Source organism: Lynx canadensis, chromosome D1 (assembly GCF_007474595.2).
Source record: "Lynx canadensis isolate LIC74 chromosome D1, mLynCan4.pri.v2, whole genome shotgun sequence".
Lineage (NCBI taxonomy): Eukaryota > Metazoa > Chordata > Mammalia > Carnivora > Felidae > Lynx > Lynx canadensis.
In genome coordinates, this window is record NC_044312.2 from 86,286,805 (window position 1) to 86,309,902 (window position 23,098).

Genomic DNA, 23,098 nt, shown 5'->3' on the forward strand with positions numbered 1-23,098 from the left:
GCCCAACTGCTGTGTCCACATAGTCACTGACTGAATTAACACCATATATCCTTTTTTTTTTTTTTTTTTTTTTTTTTTACTGTAATCTTGGCCAATATTGAGACATATCAGGTTCACTTCCAGGAACTTGAACGGGAACTGACACACCAGGGGAAATGAGTCCTAGAAGTGGATGAAAGAAATAGCCATGTAGAAATTCCCTTCGAGAGACAAGCATGGAGCATGAATTTATAGGTTTAAAAAAAAAAATCTCATAATACTTTCTAACATTCTAACTGTATTTTAAAAAAATACTTAAAGTCTCACAAGCAAAAGTAGAACCTTCAGAAACAAGATTACATGTTTACACATATCTATTGAATTCCAAGTCCACACACACACACACACACACACACCCACAACACCTCCATTTGTTTGCATGGTTGGAAGTTTAGCATTAAAACTATCTCCAGCAAAGGGGGCGCCTGGGTGGCTCAGTCGGTTATACGTCCAACTTTGGCTCAGGTCATGATCTCAGGGTTCGTGGGTTCAAGCCCCGTGTCAGGTTCTGTGCTGACAGCTCAGAGCCTAGACCCTGCTTCGGATTCTGTGTCTCCCTCTCTCTGCCCCTCCCCTGCTCACATTCTTTCTCTCTCAAAAATAAATAAACGTTAAAAAAAAAACTTAAGTAAAACTATCTCTGGTAAACCAATGTGGTACTTCTTCAGTTGCGATGAAAGGCTTGGAGGGGCTGGGAGGGTGAGAAGTCTTTTGACAACACTCACCATGCCCCTCACTCGGAGGCCCTCGCTGCTGAGCTCTGGCTAATAATATCTCTTCAGAAAGCTGACATTCTCAGGCCTTGTCCTCATATATAACTTTTGTGACCAAATTCAGGAAAAACAACCTTGCTTTTTGTCTACATGGTCTCAAGTTACTAGTACAGCTTGACTAAATGTCCCCTTCTGATCAGTTTTCCCCCAGAGAAGTGAGCAGCAAAGAGTTAAACAAACCATCACACACGGCCAGGAGGTTCTTTTTAGAGTAACTTCAAGTGAAGTTAGATCACCTGGCAAAAGCAGCTGCAAAGGCCACCTCTGTGCAGCCTGCAGGGAAGGGCGGCTCACCTGTGGAAGTGGTGCCCGAGGTGCCCATTGGCTGACTGTTCATGTGTGTCTGCATATGTGGGGGGGTGTAGGTATCATAACTCCGCCCGTTCACCGAAGGGCTGGTGGGCAGCATGCAGGAGTACGAAGAGGTCTGGCTGGGGACTGGGGGCTGAGAGGAGAAAGGCAAACCTGTGGTTACCGAGAAGCACGTCACACAGCCGCATCCCCGGGCTCTGTCCTCCCCAGGAACTGTGCCAACACGTCTGATCATTAAAGGTGCCCTGGTAGAAAGTACTGGAATTCCGTATCAACAGTCGGGCCTACAACCAGTCCTTCTGTTGACCACCACTAGAGTAAAGTTGCCTAAAAGTAATATAAATTCAGACAACTGTCTAGCTAGATGGTTGGCACTATCCATAAAATTAATAGGGTTTCTGTCCATTTTCATCTTGGACCTCTGCTGGCATCTTCAGAGAATCTATAGCATGAGGACTTCCATTAAAACACACCCCCTCTCCTGCAAATCCAATCTATTTGGGAATCTAGTGACCCCCAAATCCTGTATCTCAGGCTTTGGGCAGAGAACTGGAGACAGAGTTCTCCATAAAGTCTGCTTCAGGGACCTTGGGAGCCTTCCATGGTGGGACTCATTGGATTAAAGATTCTTTGAAGAGACACATCAGTAATGATCTCCAATGAACATGGTTAGAAACATCAGTTAACACCTAGCCCCATCCTGCGAATTAGCTGTGACTTCCTTACAGACCTAAAAACCCAGGCTGGGTTTTAGCCACAAAATTGGGTTACTGCCCTCTAAGTGTTTGGTCTGGTGGTATTGAGGAGGCAAACCTTTCTCCTAACTGAATAAGAAATACACAGAGCTGGGACAAAATCCCTCATGAGCTTCCATGGGGCTATGCCAGGCCAGCGAGATTGGGATGGATTAATACAAGCATCATGCCAGGAATAAGGGAGACGATGGCACTACTCCGTTCTGCAAACTGCAGAAATGTTTAACATCTCAAGATCCACATTCTCAGAGAGGGTGACACATTAGAGAAAGTTCAGAGGGAGACACCCACCCTTTGTAAAATGGCTGAAGATTTTGGGCAACAAGATGAATTGATGGACAGACAGACCAGCACACCCCAACTCCAAAATTCAGAGAGTAATTTTCTCTGAACAGGAGAATCATTAGTAACTTTTTTTAATTTTCTCTATGCTTTACAAAAGTATATATCTTTTGTTTCATATAAGTTGTGTAACTTTTAAAAGTCAGCGTTTGAAATAAATTGACCCCACACCACTTTATAGGTGGAAGTAACCTTGATAAAAGAGTAGCACCTATTTAATTGGTTCTAAATATTTTCTCATATACAAACTTTGTTATCTTTGCAGAAACCTAGATATTGCTACAATTTGCAAAACCGAACAAGACACTCAGTGGCCTTATTAAAGTCAGAGGATGAGTGGTAACCTCAGGTTCAAAGAGGCAAGCAGGCCTTGAGGGCCCTGCCAGAATTTCAGCTTGCATTTGTTTCTAATTCCCAAAATCACTTCCTCTAGGCAACCTGACTTCTGGAAAATTCCAAAGCAGTTGTAGTAATACCAACCAATGGGCTGTTAATCCCTTAATTTACATTAATTGCATTATGGCTACTAATATCCCGATGAAATAAAAATAAACATGTGAATAATTCCTCTGAAGTCGCTTATCTAGCTGCTCGTACATTCGTCTGGAGACTGGGAAACATTTATTTTGCTGTTATTTGGACTCGAAATTCATCAAAAGATGTTCAGTGGTGAGTAAACAATCTGTGTAACCCCAGAACTGCTTCCAGCAGGGGCTCACGCTGGCCAATCTCACACCATCCGACATCTTCCAAGCATTGCACAAACAGGAGTCCTGGGAAAGTCACCAACAAGGCCCACCGGAAGGAAGGCCAATTTTTTTCCCATCAAGAATCCATCCAGCTCCAAAGTTCTAGTATAGTCCACCTGCCCTATACAACTTCCATCACAAAGGGCTAACCTACTACAGGGCCTTGCACACATAGGAGCTGATAAACATTCGAGACAGAATGGAGGGCAGAGGCAGGTTCTTCACACCGAGTGAAGAACATCAACCTACCCAGGCAGCGAGGAGCACCACAAACTCATTACATGATCCATGACAAAGACCACTAAATTTTTAGCAAGCACCTGTATTCCTTTTTTCATCATAAGCTGTAGAAAGAAAACTCACCATTCCTTTATATCAAAATATATCCCACAAGGCAAATATAAATCTTATTTCTGATCCTCTTTTTCTTCCTCACTGGTTTGTCACACATACACTAAATAATGTCCAAAATGCACACCGAGGTTATATATTCACTTATATGAACACATTAATATAAACCCGAATTTACGTATACTAACCCCTTGCTATCTAATAACGTGTCAGCATTATTTCCATTTTCTGACACCACTTTCACCAGTACGCAAAACATGCCCATTCCCACCCAACGTTATCAAGCTAACATCTTCTCAGAGCAAAAGGCAGATTAATTTGGCTTTTGTGCTTTTTTTTAAGAGCACGAATCAATCAATCCATCAACCCAACTACAAGACTGGACTGACTGTTTTCACCTCAGCCTTGACTGGTTAAGCTAATGGCTGCAGTGAGAAAGGCTCCCAAGGGCACATGCGTGGCCAGTGGGGTCTGCAGGCCCTGACCCGTTCTCCACTTCTTCTCTAAGGCACCCGGTAAGCAGACGGCCGGCGGCCTCACTTACTTGCATAGGCAGGTTATTCGCCATGGTGAAGCTGGGCATGGGTGGCAGAGCGCTGTACGTGTTTGTGAGGGCTGTGTCTGTCCGGCCCAACATGGAGCCAGAGGTGAAGGAGGAAACTGCAGGGAGAGAGACACCTCAGACAGTCATGCTGAAAGTCAGAGCCAGGGCAAACAGGTGAGACACACTTAGTGGCAGTGGTATTCAAATTACCAGGCGTGGTGGGTTGTGGGATTGGCTGGTAGACACTGGTGCTGAAACTACTGCTGATGGGGATGTGACTAGGTGTGTTGCTGGCCTGTCTCCTCTGATTCCTCAGTTTTTCTTCTCTTCGCCATTTGGCCCTCCGATTAGAAAACCATACCTGGAAGTCAGATGGAACAGGTTAGGCCTGTGCCTACTCCCAACTCAACCTCCCCCCTGGCACTTGCTCTGCTCCCCACCCCCATCCCCCGGTGACAGCAAAGCATTTAGGGGACTGAATCTCTTACTGTTTATGTCAATGAACGGTGTTCCTTAGAAGCACCTTTGTCTCTAGAAAGGGCAAAGCATGAAACCACATTTTCTCTGGGTACCTGTATTCTTGCTTCAGGTAGATCTATTTTGGCCGCTAGTCTTTCTCGGGCAAACACATCTGGATAATGGGTTCTCTCAAACTCTGAAAGAGTAAGTGGCATTTTCTATGTTGCACCGGAACTATGCAAAATGTGTCAACGAAGCCCTGGATCAAACTGGTTCCCGCCTCCCCATTTCTGTCCCTTCCAACCAACTCCCTTTAAAATGCCGCTACTATGAACACTGACTGCACTTGAAAGAGCTATCCCACCAGAACCAAGTTAAATTTCCTTCGAAATGACATTCATTCGAGGACCCTTCTGTGGCCTGAATTAGCAAAACCATCATTTTTTCTTTATGAGAAGTCAGACTCTTAGTCTTTGAATTACTGGTACATGAAAAGAAGAAAGAAAACACACACACACACACACACTGAAAAGATGCCCAAAAAAAAAAAAAAAGAAAGAAAGAAAAAAGAAAAGAAAGAAAGAAAAAAGAAAGCTTTTCAGTCCTCTATGCAAAGGGCCCTGGCTAAATTTAGCTCTTTGTACTGAAGATGTGGCATTTAGTTTGATTTACGGCCTCCCTACTTTGAAAAACTCCATCACCTTTCTCCAGGGCCTCAATTTGCTCTTGGGTAAAGGATGTTCTATTTCTTTGCAGCTTCCGCTTCAGCTGAAGTCGCATTTGGGCCTCATCTGAATCTTCTCCATTGGAACTGATAGAGTTGGTATTCTCTCCCCCTCCTTCCTGTTGCTGGCAGCCATCTGGAACAAAAAGAAAGGGACAGTAAGAGAAATCTGGAATAACTTGGAGCCTCCAAAAGGGGCCTGGGTATAGCCATAAACTCCAAGAGCAGTACATTGTGACAGTCTCAAGGCATTCCCAAGGTAACTGTCAGTCTTCCTCTAATAAAAGACATTAGTGACGTACGCTATCTTATCACCATTGTCTTTCTTTCTGTTTTCATCAAGAAGAGACTGTACGATATGGACATCACAGAAGGGCATTTCTTTAAATAACAAAACGAGTGCTGAAGTTTCCAATTACAATGGTCTTTCATAACTAACGTTGAGTCCCAAATGCCTTACCCATTTCCCCTTTCCCTACAGAATTTATTTACCTATAGCTCTGTTGGGAAAATAGAAGAGTGATGTTCAAGATTTCAGCTGATCTATAATCAGTAATTCCTATCTAATCAATTAGATGTTGATAGGTTTGTAGAAAATGCTATTAAGAAACCAAACCAAGCTTGTAATCTTTTTAAAAAAATATTTATCTAGTTTTTATTTGAATTCTGCACAGTCAATTTCATTTTAAAGGTTGTGAATTTAGAAATGCTTGCATTGTTCTGCAGTTTTATTCAACTATTGTATGAGTGCGCTTTGCCTTGACACCTATTACGAGCACAGCTGTAATTATATCATCACCAAGAACAGGCTATAATTGCTGAAAATGGAATTTTATATTTAGATAAAAGGACTGTCCATTCTTTGTAATGTGTTGCACCAGAGAAAAGTAAGATTTCTTTTAAATTTTTAACGTGTAATTTTAAAAAAGAAATAGTAGAGAGTTCACTAACTAGCTAAATATGCTATGCCGCAGCTGAATCCTTGGCATATCATTTAAGTGGTACATTTTTAATTAGGGCATTTCCACCACTTTTACTGTAATTTCTATCATTAAACAGGGGAAAGTTTTATTGTTTTCCCTTGCTGCTTCCAGGGCAAGATGTACACTTGGGCTAGCTGTATCTCGCCTTGCCTCTTGCTCCTGAGGCCACAGCCTGTCTGAAGGAAGGACTCAGCCCTCACCGGGCCTCCAGAGCCACTGCAAGCTGGGTCCTGGGTCTTGGGTCCTGAGGCCCCCAAGGGATACCAAAGGGGCTGCCCCCCCATCCTAGAAATTTGGCTGGTGGCGGCGGGGGGGGGGGGGGGGGGGGGGGGGGGGGGGGGCCTCTAGGAGCTCCTTGGTGGGAATCGACTTGGCCAGGAATATCATTTATAACCAGGAGACAATAGGCAGCGCCTTCAAAGAGTTCAGGGAATTGTGACAGGATCTAGTGGGATCTTTTCAGAAACTTTGAAATGTTTTAAAACCCCAACTTTCTCCCCCATTTAAACAGGCGGATTCATCGGCACTGGCCACCATATGGGCCCTTGGAGATCTATTGAGATGACCACCAACACTTGAATAGCGAGGGGCTGCTTTTCAGCGCTGCACAATGCCCCATGAGTAAGGGAAACTATTAAACTCCTGGGGCAGGAGCGTTGGCAAACTTTCGTGGGCAGAATTTTGAGGCCACAATGAGCGCGGACAACAAAAGGATTCTCTTGAGGCGTGCAGCGGGCCACATTGTGTTACAAGAAGCCCAGTCAACAGACTTTTCAGTGAAGTGTGTTAACCCCTCTGCTCTGCTATCATTAATCACTGTCCGAAGAGCGGTCGCCTCAATGCTATTTAGGGCACTTGGCTGGGGGGATGGAGGGTGGATGGGGGGCCAGAGCAGGGGGTGGGGAGAGGCAGGAAAAGTCGTTGGGGACCAGGCAGGCTTGTGTGGGAAGGGTGGACGGGGAAGGCAGGGAGGATGGAGACCAGTTCTGAGGTAAGGAGGAGGGAAGCAGAGAGGGAGGATGAGGGCCGAGGGGGAGGGGGTTGGAGAGGAGGAGAGGAGGCAGGAAAAAGATGAAGGGCTCCAAAGAGACAGAGCCCAGAAAGGTATAAGAAGGACAGAAATGCCAAGAGGAAAAAGAGGCAAGAGGACCTAAGGAGACAAGGAGAGAAAGGGGGAAAGGAAGACAGAGAGAGACAATTGCTAAACAGACTGGCTCTACTTTGGGTCATCTCCTGCTACTTCAGAGAGATGGGGAGGGGGTGGGAGAGGGTACTTAGTTGAAGGAGACACTGGACCCACGTGTGTGGGCACAAGTGTCTGTACTAATTTACTGCCCCAAGTTTCCAGGTGACTTTTCAAAGTGGAAAGAAAGAAGAAATCCCTCCCCCTCCCCCTTATTTTCAGATTCGGTGAACGAGGAAGACTTTACAAATAGCCCTTTTTGGCCAACTAGAAACTAGTTCCGTGGGTTATTGCTTTGGGGAAACACAAAAATCTCCAACCATGAGACATTCAGGGACTGGGGCGCTGAGGAGAACACAATCCTACCTCGCTCTGGTGGTCACTCATGCCCACCCCAGTCCTTTTTCTGGCATATTCAATGTCACCAATTAAACAAAGCTGCCCAGGTCTCCCTCAGAAGACCCCTGCAGATAGCATTCTCTACTCTCTACTTCTCTGACATTTTCCTAATCTAAAACTTGGAGGGTTGCACTCTCTCTTCCCCACCCTCCCCCCATCTCCCCCTGTCTCTCTGTCTCTCACACACTAACGCCGGCATGGCTCTGACTTGAGAATTGACATTTAAGGGATGGGGAGAGTCAGTGGGGATAGAGAGCCCTTTGGGAGGGGGGAAGGAGTGGAATGAGAGGCCGGCCAGGAGAAACCCGTGGCTGCAGGACCCCTCCACGACCCCGCAGAGCGGGCGTGCCCCGTTGAAAGTTTGTTTACTACTGTCAAAGTAGCAACTGTTCGCAGCCAGGCGCTGAAGAAAAGGTCACTCTTAGATTGGGCGCCCCCCCCCCTTTTTTCTTTAGTGGATTTACCTTCCACTCTTAAAGCTTTTAACAAAATAAAACTAAAAGTTGGATCTCGAATTCTCCATATGATAAACCTAAGTGGCAGACAATTAAGATATCTTCTTTAAAAGGCGCCCCCTCGGAGCGCGAAAAGAAGAGGCCTTCAATGGGCGCCGTCCACCTTCCAGCCTAATCCGTGAGAAGGCGAGTGAAAGCGCCTCCCATTATCCCAGCCCCAGGACCATCTGACGCCGGGGGATAGGATTTGTTTCCTGGAAGAAGGAGAGGAGGAAAAAAAAAAAAAAAAAAAAAAAAAAAAAGGACGCTGGGAAATAAAATCATTCCTTAGTTTCTTAGTGTCTTAATCAGTGAGGCGGAAAACAAGCAAGAAAAGATAGCAACCCGGTTGCGGCACCTTTTCAGCTCTAGAGCGCGGATCAAAACATTGTAGCATCTGTTGAAAAGAGACTGACTAAATCCTATAGAGGGCCTGGGTATTATGGGGGTGGGGGGGGGAGGAGATAAGAAAAAGTGTCTCCGTGATCCCTAAAACCACCAAATCGCTGGAGAATTGGGGCTGGATAGAGTTGTCTCTTGTTGTTGTCAGCCCACGTCGTCACGATTTTATTCACCGCCGCATGGCGTTGATCAGATGGAAACCATATTTGTCTCCCTCTGAGACCTAACCTCGCCTTATGCTTTCGGAGTAATGGACTCTTTAAAACCCCAAAACGGCTTCCCGGGCCGGGAGAGGGGGTGAAGGGGAGGGGGGCCTTCTTAGCACCAAAAGGTCTGGGGATTCCCGGGGCGCGTCGGCCGAAGCCCGGCACCAGCGCCCCGCGGCGCCCCCACGCCCGGGACCTCGCTCGGGGGGGTTGGTGGTGGGCGGTGGGGGACCGACGCGTCCTCCCCGCCCCCCCCCCCACCCACTGGGGTCGGCAGTCGGGGCCCGCGGTCGCTGCACCCGAGCGAGTTTCTTGCGGGGGCCGGGGTGGGGGGACGAGAACTGACAGCTGGGGAGTCAGAATTCTCTAGCGATTCGCCGCCTAAAAGTTCAAAGCTCCTGAACTAGCGCCACCTCCCGCCGCAACCGTCACCACAGGGTCGTGGAGTTAGGCTCTTGCTTCCCGCCCTCAAGCTTCCCGGGACGAAAAGCTGCCCTAATCGGGCGCCACCTCTGGTGGAAGCGGAGGGGCTGGCAAAACGGCTGCCCGGGACTTGTGTCTCGGCTCTGGAAAGCAGGCGGGTGGACACGCTCTAGGCCCCAGCTAACGTGAGCTCTTGCACCGAGAGGGCCAGCGCGTGGAGGCTCTGGGCTCAGCCCTCCCGGACCCGGCCACTGCGCCGTCCGCAAGAGTTCTCGGACCCTGGGGGCCAGACTCGGCGGGGGAGGGGTCACAGGGACCTCAGGATGCTGGGGGTTTAGGGGTGGGCGCTGGGGAATGCCAAGTTCGGGTGTCTCCTGGGTGTGTCCAGTGTGCGCACGTGGGAATCCAACAGTTTCAAAGGTCAGGTGAGGGTGTGGTAGTCCACACTCAGCCTTGTCATTCCCTGTCCTCATCAGAGGCGGGAGTGGGCCTGGGCCTCCGCCTGAGCGGCACCCCAGGAGGCCGCGGGGTCGGGACCGGATAGGACGAGCTGGCCAGCGGGGTCGCCCAGGGGAGCCCGGGGCCCAGCGCATCAGGAGGCCTCTGCCGGCCGAGCGGCCGCGCTGGGAAACGAGGAGCAAGCGGTTTGCTCCCTATCTTCCCAGTGTCCGTCCTATATTGTTTTCTGCTCTTAAAACTGACATGTCTAATTGGCAATTGGTGCCGAATCGTGTCCAGAGGTCTCTTGTGGAACATTTCTACAGCTGTCTCCTTCAACTAGACGCTTATTCATGTCGCCTTAATGAGAAACAAAACGTTCTCTAATGAGCAATTACAGAGCGACAGGATTGTTCCCATAACAAATTCTTGCGAGTGACAGAAGCATCCTTTGTACCAGATATTTCGCATACTGTTACCGATTTTCCCTTCTCTAGCCCGGCTCCGTGGAGGCGCGGGGCACCCGGAGCGGGTCCGAGAGCGCACTGACGCGCGGGCAGCCCCGTCAGCGTCCCAGCGCCGCCGCCCCCGGCCCGGAGCCCCCAGGCTTCGTCGGGCTCCGGGGAGTGAGACGCCACGTCCCATTATCCCGCATATTATCTCCTTGTCACAAGGACAACAAATACCGATTAATCTTCGGAGTAAACTGTTTCCTATTCTTGACCAAGCTACCTCGGGGTGTGTAGGGGAGGGGAGAGCCAACCTACGCCACCCCACCCCCAACTGCTCCTCTTCCCCCATTCCTTCTCCTAGATCCTTCGAGGGTCCTGATTCCTTCTCTCCTACCAGCCCCACCCCCACCCCCACGCCCCGAGCGGCTCCGGACACCCCGAGGCCGGCTCCCAGTATCCTCATCCCACCTTTCTGTGCAGTTGCCACCCACAGAGAGTGAGAACTGGGGGCCCAGAGGAACGGAAGGAATGCGACCGACCGAGACGATGGTGTTGTTTGAGTTGGGAGACCACCACTTCCTGTGCCCTATCCTGTACTCTGCCCTGCATCTTGCTGCTGGCCCTTTCATATGCACCCTACTCATACTCACGTAATTTGTCAATTACGGCAAAAAGCAAAACGATACAATTATGTTTACCTCCCAGTCTGTCAGTGTGTTAACTTGTCACACTTCTACAGCAAGGGGGCTCTCCGTGCATTTTAATGGCAAATTTGAATAGGGCACCACGCAGCTAGCTCTCTTACACACATACTACTGCCCAAAACATATTTGCGCACACGCACACGGGCCACATTCTTACTACTCCTGACATACACAACCCTCAAATGGGAAGGCCAGTGAGATAGTTCAACAAATACCACCCTCCTACAGGGCAAGTCAGTGTGTCCCACTCTTCAAGCACAGACGTGGAGAGAGGGAAAAGGTTGAGGGAGAAGATGGCAAGTGGCTGCATATATGGAGAGTTTTGAGGATAGGTGCTTGGGCTTTTTACCTTGTGTAGGTTGCCCTGGCACAGAAGTCCCCGGATACCAACCGGGGCGGGTACCCCAGCTTCCGGTCTGCCCGTTCAACATCCTTAGTTTATCATACATGCCGTCTGCGCCCATCTGTTGCTTTTCGCTAGCCAGGTTGCGAAGAACTCTGTTTATTGATGACACCTGTAAATCAAACCAAAATCAAACCAAATGGTAGCGTCTCCAGAAGACAGTTGCCCTATCTTCAGTTCCCATCTCAGCATGCCCACTCCCTTAAAGAATGACCCTTAACACATTAAAAAAAAAAAAAAAAAAGAAAGAAAGAAAAAAAATTCCCAGCCATCCTGGGACAGAGACACTGTGGACAGAATGACAGCCATCACTTTGGGTGTGGAAACTGAGTTGGATAGGGAATGTGGGATGGAGAGGGCATTTGCTTCACTTCTGCTGGATGTCTACAGTGACCTAATCTTTGTTAAAAGATTTCCTCAAAAAAAAAGAAAGAAAGAAAGAAAGAAAAAGACAGGCTTGGTGTAGAGCTTTCTTTCACTTTGTTTTCTATTAGGGCAGAAGTGGATGTTTGACACCTGAAGGAAGGTTCAGGCAGTCTGAGTTGGAGGAGGTTAGATTTTGGTTTTCATTTTCATTCTCCTTCTTCATTCAAGTGCCTTTCCCTGGGTGCCTCCACCCTCCACTTTGAAACATGCAAATAAGGTGAACAGTTCCCCACACTTGACTCCCATTTTCCAGAAGATCAAAAAAAGGTCAGCGTGCTCCTCTCAACACCCTCAGCTACAGAGGTGACTTAGGGGGAGCGGGGAGGAGACAGAGACAGGATGACACTGGTAGGGAGGAGGGGGGCGGGCAAGTGAAGAGAGAGATGGTAAAGAGGAAAGAGCATGGGGCTTAGGGCAGGGAGGGGGAATGTTCTCAGTGAACTTACACTTGGTATGTTATCGTTGGTACAGACCCCCTCGGACAATAATCTGTCTCGGATTTCCCAAGCAAAGATGGACGGGCACTCCCGCTTATACTGGGCTATTTTGCTTACAACTTCTGGAGTCGCTACTCTCGGTTTACTACCACCGATTGCCCTGGGTCTGATGGAGCCAGTCTCGTAATACCTGCCCAGAATTTTACTCACACATCCGTTGGACACCTGCATAGGGGAAGTGGACAGAAAACCACATTATTAATAATTTCAAGACAAAAATAAAATTGTTTAAGTATGCATTAAACAATGACAAGCTTACGTTTTGATTGTCCAGCACTTGGACTTTTGCATCTGCATGGGTCTATAACACAAAAATATACCTTCAATGGTATGAGAACTTACTGTAGAGAGCTTTTTTTCTTAAAATTACATTTGTAGCCCTAAACACTACAAATATGATGATACTTTCAAACAGTTTGAACTAAAAAAAAAACTAATTTTAAGGTTTTTTATAAAAAAAAAACTTTTCTGAAACATTGCCTGAAGATGCATCAAAACGAAGTAAGACTTTTTTTTGTGTGCTGACCTTGCTTAAAGTAGTGCCATATTTTAATGAGCAAAGGGGGAAAATAAACTAAAATTTTACTTATTTTCCTTTAAAAATATGCTCAATTTTGTAAATGTGAGTTAGGTAAGGAGGTGAATAGCATTCGGCTTTTAAAATCAATAAATATTCCTCATGAATATGAAGAATGCAAACAAATATCTCAAAATCTGAGGTGAGCGTGGCATGAGGGAGAGGGAAATAAAATTATGCTGGTTTATGTAACTCAATTTATTATAGTTCCTAAACTGTTACCACAATAAATGTTTTTTATCAAATGAAAAGAGAAAGGTGTTGTTTTTTTTAATTCACACACACATTTTTTTTTCCTTAAGCAGATGAGTTATCTTAAGTGACTGACCCAGGTTGAAAGAGATAGGGAAGGATACTGGAAGGAAAGGGGAAAGCGGGGAAGGCCGGGTGTGGGGTAGGGGCTGGGGTGGGTGGGTGAAGGGGGGGTCCATAATTAGCAGCGTTTACAGTAAGAAATGAAGAGAGGGCGTTGAGAGTGGAGGGCCGCGGGGGCGGCGAGTGGGGCGGCGCCGGGAGGATCACCTGCAGAATTCGGGAAATGTCGCACGGCCGGGCCCCGCTGTGAGCTAGCTCTACGATCTTCTGCCGGGTGGAGTCCGGCAGTGGCCGCCCGTTGACAAAGACACCACCGAGCTGATTCACTCCGCTGTGACCTGAGGAAAAGGGAAAGGAGAGGAGAGGAGAGGAGAGGAGAGGAGAGCAGAGCAGGGAGGAGAGGAGAGGAGAGGAGAGGAGAGGAGAGGAGAGGAGAGGAGAGGAGAGGAGAGGAGAGGAAGAAGAGTCAAGAGAAAGAGGAGGAGGAAGACGAAGGAGAAGAGGAAGAGAAGACAACCACAATGCATCCTCAGCTCCCTGCCAACCCATGCCAACCTCAGCGATCAAGTCCCTGCTATCAATCACAAACGACTCCGGGACCAGGCAACCATGCGGGGCATCGGGCAGCCCAGCCCCAACACAGCCGCGCTGTCTTACAGATCCATGCCAGTGAGCAAGAACACACGCACCCCACAGCCGCTGTCACTCCAGCCCTTTGCCCCTCTTCATAAACACCCCAGCCAGCCCCTGAACCCACAAGGTGCAAACAATCATTTCAGAAAACATCCTTCCAAAGATCGCCTCTGAATGGCATCACAAAACGTGGGTTCTACGGAACCCACACTGAATCTCCAAGGTCTCTGCATTGTTAGAACTGTTACAGCAAATGCTATAGCTCTTCAGCATTTCCTTGGACTCCACAGTCCAGAAACGTTTGCTGTCACACTCCAAACTCTGGTGAAGGCACCGCGCAAGCACCGGAGTTTTGTTTTGTTTTTTAATTACATATATATTACGTGACATTGCATACACATATGAAGAGACAGGAAAGGAGTAGAGAAGAACCACAGCAGCAGATCTGCGGCTGGTGAACCCCAACCTGCGCCTCCAGTACAGGCGTGAGGGTCAGAGCTCCAGATAACTCCAACCACAAAGTAGTCCGCCGGCTTGCAGCTGTGGGGCCGAGAGCTGGGAGTCCATTCGCACAGGCCACAGCTCGCTGTACTTCCGCTGCTGAACTTGGCCTTCCACACAGCCAAGGACAGATATTAGCAAAAATCGGAAAGGGAAAAGAAAAGCAAAGGAGCACACCAGTGTCTTCTATTCCTCCTTTATCTTGTTATTCTCACAGCCTCACCCCCATTGTCTAATCTTAGAGAACCAGGAAAGGGAGTTAGCACCTCTCTGTAGCCCCCTCCCCAGAAACCACAGGCACACAAATAAAGCCAATTGCCAATTTCCACTTCCTTAAAAATCTCCAACCTGCAGCCCCGGACTCTAGAGAGCAGCCCTTCCAGGAGAAGACGTGGCTCCCTGCTCAGCTCTCTTCTCTCTCTCTCTCTCTCTCCTCTTCTCTCTTCTCCTTGGAGCCTCTGATAAATTGACTCCAGGAGCCTGAGCTTCTTAGCAATAAATAAGCTCCAAATATAGAAGAGGGGGGAAAATATGATGAGCCTCTCTGACATTTGTCTTTAAAATAAAACTAGCTGCACGTCAAGTTTGAGCTTAATTTCTGGAAATAGGCGGAAGTCGCTCCGGATCATGCATGGAAGGCTAATTGAAAAGATCAGTCGGGGCGCTTGTGGCAGCCTTGTCACTTTGTGACAGTGCTCCGCTCCGGGAAATTGCATCGTCACGACAAACGGGACCGTGATAAAACGACCCTTTCCGTCCCTATTTGTAGATCACTCAGACGAGATTGAACTGCACTCGTTTCCCCTTCGAGGGGAGCCGAGTTTTCAGGGTAGCCGAAGGCTTGGGGCGGAGGGGGGCCCTCACCGACGGAGGGGGGGGGGGCCGGAGCCTCAACTCGATGAGAAGTGACAGGCGTTTGGGGGATCTGGGCTCCGGCCGGGCCCAGCGCAAGCGGGGACATCGCCGGGACACCACTTCTCCAACAGAGCAAGGCCTCGACCGCGCTTCCGGTTTCCCCTAAGTTCCCTTTATTGCCTTCCTCTGCTTCACAACACCAGTCTACTGCCAGGGCTGCGGAGCCCTCCCTTTGGGCAAAGGGAGCCTTCCCGGAAAGAGAAAGGCTGTCCCAGAGAGAGACCGAGAAAGATTTTACAAACTTCACTCCCAGCCTGGGCAATTCCCAGCCTATGAATGCCAAGGCTTGTGAGGCCGCCTAATCCTAGACCTCCCTCCTTCTCCCCTCATTGCAAAAAAAATAAAAATAAAAATAACGTGCCCGCCACCTCCGCGGCGACCGTCGGCGGGTGCTCGCCCAGGAGACGCCAGGTTGCCTCTGCCAGCATCGAAAAGGCAGCGAGGAAGCGCAGCTCTAAGTTCCCCTTCAGAGGTTAAGCCTCAATCATTGTGTCCCTTCCCTAGGGACGGCTGGCGCTCTCGCCCAGTGGCGATGATTATGCGCCTAGAATTCGACCGCGAAGCATCTAATAGGAAAACATATGGTGTCAATTTGGATGCTCTGCGCCTCGCGCACACCCGGGAGCGAGCGGCACAAAGCCCTGCAGGCCGGCCCGCGACCCCGCGCCCCCCCCCGGGGCCTGCCAGCCAGGCCGCGGCGGCAAACGCTCAGCGCTGCGGGGCCCGGCCGGGACCTGCCCGAGAGCCTACGGCTGGGGAGCCTGAGCTGCAGGGGGAGAACACGCAGCCGGGAGAGGTGCGCAGAAGCCTTTGCCTCGCCAAGGAAGGTCCCTCCCGGGCCTGGCAGGTTCTGCACAACTAACCCGCCTTAAAGCTCGCCACCTTTGAATCCTTTCCTGCGCTTCGCGCCCACCAAGCCGCGGAAGCACCTGGGGCGGCTGGCGCTTCCAGGCCTGATGGATCGGGCACTGGAGACCCTCCGAAGTCTGCGGTTCGGCAAGGGAAGGTTGCTAGAAGACTTGGGCCCTTCTGCACTCCTACTGCAGCTGAACCCTCGAACCGCTTCCAGACTCTGCACCTCAGCACGGGCTTGGTTTCACTGGGCCTCCAGGCTCCCAGACTCGGGCTGCAAACAAGCCCTGCCACATACCAGCACCCACTACCACTATCACTCCAGCAGTGCCCCCACGGACTGAGCAGGAAGGTGGGCTGGGGCCCAGAGGGCCTGAGCACAGAGAGGATGGGAGGCAAAAGAGCCCGAGAATCAAACGCACTGCGGGCCTGGACCGATCAGAACCCTCACAGTTGCAGCTACCAGGGCGGAGCTTCTCCAGTTCCAAGGCTGGACAGCCAGTCTCTTCCCAGACCCAGTAAACCTGCTCTGGCCGGTAGTACAGGGTTACAGGGTTCCAGTTTACCACCTCCCCCCACCCCACCACCACCGCAGGCCAGCGTACCCCGCTCCCTTTGCCTTTTAGGCCGGTAGCGGGGGGGGGGGGGGGGGGGAGGAGGGGAGGAGCCGTCCAGAGAGTGACTGGGGGAGGGGAGCCCCCACGCCCCTCCCGGACGGTGGTGACTAGCAGTCTTGGCTAAACCCGAAGGGGCCTCCTTCTCCTCGGGCAACTAGGAGAAGCCTCCGCCCCGCCCTGTTCAGCCCAGCCTCTCTCTCTCTGGGGTCAGAGCCCGGGCAGGGGCGGGGAGGGGGTATGAGTTACAGGATTTGGGGGGGATGGGGTTTCTCTACCTCAGCTTCGCAAACTCTAGCGGGCTGTTCTGAAGGGCCTAGCCCTTGTTCTTCTAGGAGCGAGAGCAGCAGAGTAAACGTCTTCCCCTCTCGGGTTGCCGGGTCTGAAGAGGGGCGCAGCTGTCTCAGGTCCCCGGGGCCTCTTGCCTCTTCCCTCGTGCCTGGCGGGCCTGGCCCGCGTGGACACCCGCGAACCTCTGCGCCCTCCCCTGACCTGCCGGTCTGCGTGTCCCCAGCCCGAAGTCTGAGAAAGACCAGAGGCACTTACTGTTCTGCATGCTGGCGCTGGCTGGGGGCCGCGGGATCCCACGGGGCTCGAAAATGGGGCTCTGTTAGCAAGGATATAGGCGTTAATCCAGGGCCAGCGCCAGGTAGGCCCTACCTCCCGACAGAGGACGACCTGGAACCGGGACAGGAGAATGCCCCTTCTTGAGGAAATGATCCACTCAATCGCTTGGGGCCATCAGAGGGGCATCCACCTCTGCCCTACAGTGTATAGAAAATCTACCCTCTGGGCTACAAATAAAATACTCCAACATCCCCAAGCTGTTTTCCCCAAACCCCTTAGTAGCTAACTCTTTAATCAGGAGAAACAACCCAACTTTGATTTTTTTTTTCTTCCACGTGAACAACAATGAACAAGTATTCTGACTTTTTCGGGGTCTGGAACCCAAAGCAGCCACCAGAACTTGCCTGAAATCTGGGAAGTCTGTCCACTCTTACAATAAAAGGTCTCACACATCTGCGCGCCCCTAGTTAAAGTCTTCCCCCTAAGACAAAACAAAAGGAGAGAAAGGTATGTCAAGCTGTGGCTCAAAAGCACAGGCCCATGGGCTCTCAGAGTGACACTCCCAGAAAAACAAAACAAAACAAAACAAAACAAAATGTGCATCTAGGGCTCAAACTACCATAGAACCCTAAATCTCAGAGTTATAACAACATTTCCAGCAGCCTGTCATGCAGAAGTCCCCACCTTTTAAAAGTAGCTGCTCTGGCCTGGCTTGGGAGAATTGGAGAATCTGACAAGTCGGGGAACCATTTTGCAAAAATATCAAGAACCAGTTAAAGGGAAAGGGGAGCACCAGAGAAACAGTGGCATTAGGAATCGAGGCCAAAGACTAATACCTGAAGTTCAGAGGTGAGGGGAAGGGGGATCTCAGAACTTCAGAGTGCCTTTGGGTGCAGACTAGGGAAGATCAGAAGGGCTGCAGAGCCCATACTCCTTCCTTAAGGAACTTCACCATCCTAGTGGCTCCAAGGCTCCCAGATCCCAACTCTGGTTACCCCTTCATCTTCCACTCTCTCCCTCAAAGCTTCCCAGTCAGGTCCCCACTCCACCCTCCTCCCAGCCTTTCTGGGACTTTGAAAGTAGCAAGCCCAACTTTTCCCCCCCAAACCTCACTTATTGTGATTAACTTCTCTTTTGGTGTTTAGATCTTCCCCCCTTTTACTGTACTGTGACACACGCTGTCTACCTCGCCTCACTGCTTTAAAAAGTACGAACAGGAGGGGGTGAGCGTGGTCGACAAAGCCTACAGGCAGCGAACAATGGCTTCTATTCTCCAGCTCTCCCCAAACCCAAAGAGCAAAACTGAGTCTCCCTAACCAGCAACACAGCTTCCAACCAAATGTACCAACAACCCACCAACCCACAAAAGGGAACAGAGGGACACTTCTAGCTTTGTAAGTCCTGACCCAGTGCGGGTCCCCCAAGGTTCGCCCTCCACCACCCCCTCCCTGCCTTACCCTAAGAAGAAGGTGGGGGGGGAGAAAATAGAAAAGTAATTTCTTGTTATAAATATCTGGAGGTAATTGTGCTACTGGTGTGAGTTGTTAGGGGCTGTAAAAAGATACAACGGCACCGTGGGGAGCTCAATTGGGAAGAGAGAGTTACAATAAAGAACCTATTCAAGAGGTTTGCAGGAAAAAAAAAAAAGAAGTAAAATAATTAAATAGTCACAGCATTATTTCTCCCTGTTTAAAGAAAAAAAACTAAAATATTCATTCTGTTTTCTGTTTTCTTATTGTGATTATTAATTTTGCCTGCCTACAAGCAAAGAATTCCAAGAAGCACATTTTTTCTCTTCAAGGCCATTCATGGTCTAATTTATTAACTAGCTGGGAGGCAGCTTAAATCCATAAAAATAAACTTAAGAGGAGGAATTTACCCAGCTTCTGAATGTGGTCTGGTAAAATTGGAGAGAGGAGAGGGTTACCTAGTTACCTCTAGCTGGGTTGGCTCCCAGGGCCTTCCTCCTGTCTCTCAGTCCCCACAGCCATAGTCAGATCTAGGACAGGCAGGAGAAATCCCAACTTCTTGAAGAATGTGCTCCCCCTCAAAGTGGGACTCCGAAACTGCAGAATAGTAGCAGGCAGGGAGAGGGGAGGTGGGCTTCTCCTAGAAGGGGTAAAACTTCCCGAATTCCTCTCTATAACCCACACTGTACTCAACCACAACTGAATGCCCCCCTCCTGGCCCATACATCCTTGAAGCCATTAAAAAAAAAAAAAAATCACTAGCTGATTCCAGAGCGGCCCAGCCGATTAGTTTTTGAAGCAACTGGGAAGGTGGAAGCATCTCAAGTTCCAGTTCTGCTCCATTCCCACGTCTATCTCAGCTAAGAAGCTACTTAATTACTTAAGTAATCGCTAACATTTAGTGCAAAAGCGACCGGGGAAGCTGGCGACACTGACACCCGGAAGCAGTGGTGGCTGGAGAGGCTAGAACCCTAGTTGCAGCCAGTGTCCCCCAGCTCAGCCCTAGGCTTTCTACAGCCCTAACCTAGTCAGAGACCCACTGGGGGGGCGGGGGGAAGAGTCTCCAGATGCTTCAGAGTCCAATGGGGCCTTGGTCCTCTAGGCCACTGGGCCACTGCCACCCCCATCCCCAACTCAAGCCTCAGCTTTCAAAAGCAGTTCTTTTAATCACTTAATTCTCAAAATCCATCCTCAAATTCCTTAGCTGGGGTGAAGAAGAGAGCTCACTTTTCGTCCCTACCGGCCCCCAGCCAAAGAGTAATTAGCAATTAAGATGACAAAGTTTCACTCTCTAGGGCCAAATAAGATAACAACTAATCAAATTGCCTTCAGACGTTTGCAAAGGTCGCCGGCTATAAAAAATGTAATGTCAACGGCAACAACTATTATTTGTCCTTGGTAAACTCACCAGGCTTTCAAGCTCTTTGCTTTTCATTTCATTTTCTGCTCCCGCCCCCTCCTCAAACCTTCCCAAGTTCGAGTTAAACGTCCAAAATGGCTTAGGAAGCTTTAGAGAGTATGAGAGAAAAAAGAAAAAGAAAAAAAGAAACCACGTTCACTTTGTTTTTAAACTTTCTAGAAATCACTCAAGACTGGAGGGCTGGGTTTAAGCACTCGAAAAAGAAAGCATTTCCACTTGAAATTCAACTCCATTTTCCCCCAATTACACTTGCTAAAATTCAGGGCTATTATGATCCAAGGAGACTGGAAAATCTGCACAAGGAAAGAGGCAACAACTTTATGAACTTTGAAAAGACACTTTTCCTCCTGGGGTCTTAGAATCGAAAAGCTCTCAAATTACTCAGTCTAATTAGCTGGGAGAGAATGTGATCAGACGAAGGGGAAAGCCAATGCTTTCATATTGATTTTTTTTTTCTTTTTGAGTCCTCACAAAGAAAAAAAAAATCAGGAGATTTGGATTTTTTTTTTTTAAAGCAATCCACCTTTCCACCTTGAAACTTGTTGAAATGGCAACACCGGGTTGTAGCTTTGTCAGAGGAAGACAAGGAAAAATACCCACCGAGCCTGGGAGCTGGAGGATAGGGAAGCCCCAGCTTTCGCTGGGCCAGGGTGATGGTTGGGGGAAGCCTGGGGAGCAGAGAGTTTTCAAGTTCCGAGCTCTGCGCTCAAGTTGGGGGCAAGAGCCCGGGGGCTTGATGGAAGCTGACAATCCTGCCGCTCGGCTCTGAGCTCCCTCGGAGCGCGCGTTCGACCGCCTTGGCCTGGTGGCTTCCTTCTCGGCTCACGCTCACTCGCTCTTTCTCTCTGCCTCCAGAGTGTGGCTGCCTCGCCGAAAGACTGCTCCGGCTGGCGGCGGGCGCGGTGCCCCTCGGCGCTCGAGTGCCCGCGGACTCTTCTGTGCCCGAGTGGAGCGCCGCACAAAGCCGGAGGGCGGGCGGGCGGCAGCGCGGCGAGCTGGCTCTTCGGCGCTCCCTGCACACGCTCGCTCTGTGCGCGCTCGCTGGGCCCTCGGCTGGACAAAGCAGCCAGCGGCGCCCGGTCTCCGAAGCCGATCCCGGGCCTGGGGCACCGCAGAGCCTCTTCGTCCTCTGCCGCCGGCCGGGGGCATTTGGCGACGCTGGGGTCGGCAGCCGCGGCTGCTGCTGCGCCCGGAGCCTCGGTTCTTCCAGCGAGCCTAGCCCGTGCTGGCGCTGGCGCTGGGGCTGAGCCGGCCGCCTGCCCCTAGCCCCGCGCCGCTCCCGCTCGCCGGCTGTCGCCCTCCGACGCGGGCTTTCGCTGGAAGTAGAAAGTTTGGGCTCCTGCGTGGAAACTTCTCCGGCCCAACTCTCCCGGCGTAGCAGTGGGGGAGGGGACCGGCCAGAGGGAGGAAGGAAGGAGGGAGGAAAGGGGCGACCTGCCTGAATATTGCAATTAAAATGAAGCAAGAAGAAAGAAGCGGACTCACCTTTATGAGGCATCCTCTTTCGTCAAAGCTCCTGTCAAGAGTTTTGGTTGGTTGGGGTGTTTTTTTTTTTTTTTTGCTGTTGTTGTTGCTTAAAGACCACAATGGTTTGCAATGACGGTGTTTTAAAGGAGTTGCTGGTGAGAGTTTTCTCCACGGACGCTGCTGGTTTGGTGTGTGAGAGCAATTCTCAGATCCCTGGGAAGGAGACAGAGATTGACAATAAAATGGGCTGTCAGCGGCTGGAGAGTGAGAGATAAAGAGTGTGGGTGAGGGAAGTGGCTGCAGCCAGCACACCTATGCTGATTGGTGATGGCTCAAGTGTGTTAATGTGTGTGTGCCGGCGCCCGGCCTCGCCTCCACCGCTCCTCACTGGCCCATTAGCGAAGCCTGACCTCTGTCATCATCCTCCAGCAAAACACTTCCTCCTGCGCCTGAACCAGAGCGGGAAATGAGGCCGAGCCACGGTTCGCTTTTCAAACCCACTAATCACTCCGCAACATGCAAATGCACCGCTCGCTCCCACACAAAATATTGCTTTATGCAAAGCAGCGCCGGGGCCTCGCGCCAGCCGATTGGATGCTCCCTCTCCCCGCCTGGTGCAATTGGTCCGTTTGTTTGAATATGAATACACTTGTTTTCGGCTCGGATGGTGGGTCCCGGCTTCTCTCCCCGGCGCTGGGCCCCCGAGCCCGGGCTCCGGAGCTGGCGCTCGCCGACATCTCTAAGCTCCTAGCGCTCCGGGAGTCAGCGCTGCCCGCACTGTGGCCACGAACTTGAGGGGTCGAGCGAAGGCCGCTGGGCTGCGGGTCGCGCCCCCCCCCAACCCCCTGAGCTGGGCGCAGGACTCTCAGTTCGTGGAGGGAGCAAGTTTCTGCAGCTTCTCGAAGCCCTTTCTTGCCAACTCCAGCGCAGCGCGGCCTGCCGCCCCGCCCCCGCCCGCCCTCTCCTCCCGCCCTACCCCATTCCCGCTAGGGCGCTGGGACGCGGAGCTCAGCAGCGGCCGCGCCTTAGCCCACCTGGCCTCTGGGAAGAAGAAGAGAAAAGGGGAGTGAACGGCACTGGGTCCCGGCAGCAACACTCCGACGGAGGCCGAGGCGAAGCCTAGGCCGAAAGGAGGCCGCCTGGCTGGAAACTAGGCGACGCCCGGCGGCCTCCCTAGTCTAGGCCTCCTGGGCCTGCCCATTCCCCCACTCTTGCTACCCCGGCCCTTTCTTCAGTCCTTTCTCCTTTCGGAAGCCGCGGTGCGCAGCGGAGCGGAGGCACAGCCCCGGCTGGAGAGGCCCGAGCAAACACGCCACTTACTTTGTGTACAGAGGGTTCTTGTGAAAAGCCCTGAAGAGTCCTTACCAAACACTCACCAACTTCTCCCACGTGCCATTTGTTGACTAAGTGCGGCTGCTTTTCCAGGAGCCTGAGAGGAGGGGACGCCAGGGGGAGACGAGAGGGGAGGAGGGGTGGTGGAGGCCTGGGGTGGGGGAAGATGACCAATGCTGGGGAAGAGTCGTGTGTATGTCTTCGCTGGTGATGTCCGTGTGTCAGCGTGTGTCGATGTGTTCCACTGGTTATCTGTGTGCGATGCGTGTGTCTCCACACCGAAATTCCCTCTCCTGGGTCTGCTCAGTCCCAGGAGGCAGCTCCCCTTCAGCTGTTGCCAGAAAACCGGGAGGAAAGTAAGCAAATGGCTGTTCTCTT

The 23,098-nt window shown here is 50.7% G+C and overlaps 1 protein-coding gene and 1 long non-coding RNA gene across 3 annotated transcripts; both read right to left on the reverse strand.

The window, feature by feature from the left end:
* Positions 1-51: 51 nt before the first annotated feature.
* PAX6 (paired box 6) lies at positions 52-17,069 on the reverse strand. Of its 2 annotated transcripts, XM_032594847.1 has the most exons (11): positions 17,012-17,069; positions 13,158-13,288; positions 12,318-12,359; positions 12,008-12,223; positions 11,082-11,247; positions 5,026-5,184; positions 4,438-4,520; positions 4,076-4,226; positions 3,866-3,981; positions 1,107-1,257; positions 52-162 (listed from the first exon to the last, which is right to left on the reverse strand). In XM_032594847.1, the coding sequence occupies exons 1-11, from the start codon at positions 17,019-17,021 to the stop codon at positions 77-79; spliced, it is 1,311 nt and encodes a 436-aa protein (XP_032450738.1). In that variant the 5' UTR covers positions 17,022-17,069; the 3' UTR covers positions 52-76. The 2 variants fall into 2 exon arrangements, with proteins under 2 accessions (XP_032450738.1, XP_030189389.1); XM_030333529.1 differs by lacking the exon at positions 12,318-12,359.
* A 367-nt stretch (positions 17,070-17,436) lies between these two features.
* LOC116738326 lies at positions 17,437-21,870 on the reverse strand. Its single transcript, XR_004344133.1, has 3 exons — positions 21,701-21,870; positions 21,407-21,601; positions 17,437-17,513 (listed from the first exon to the last, which is right to left on the reverse strand). It is a non-coding gene; the product is annotated as an uncharacterized LOC116738326 (long non-coding RNA).
* Positions 21,871-23,098: the final 1,228 nt, after the last annotated feature.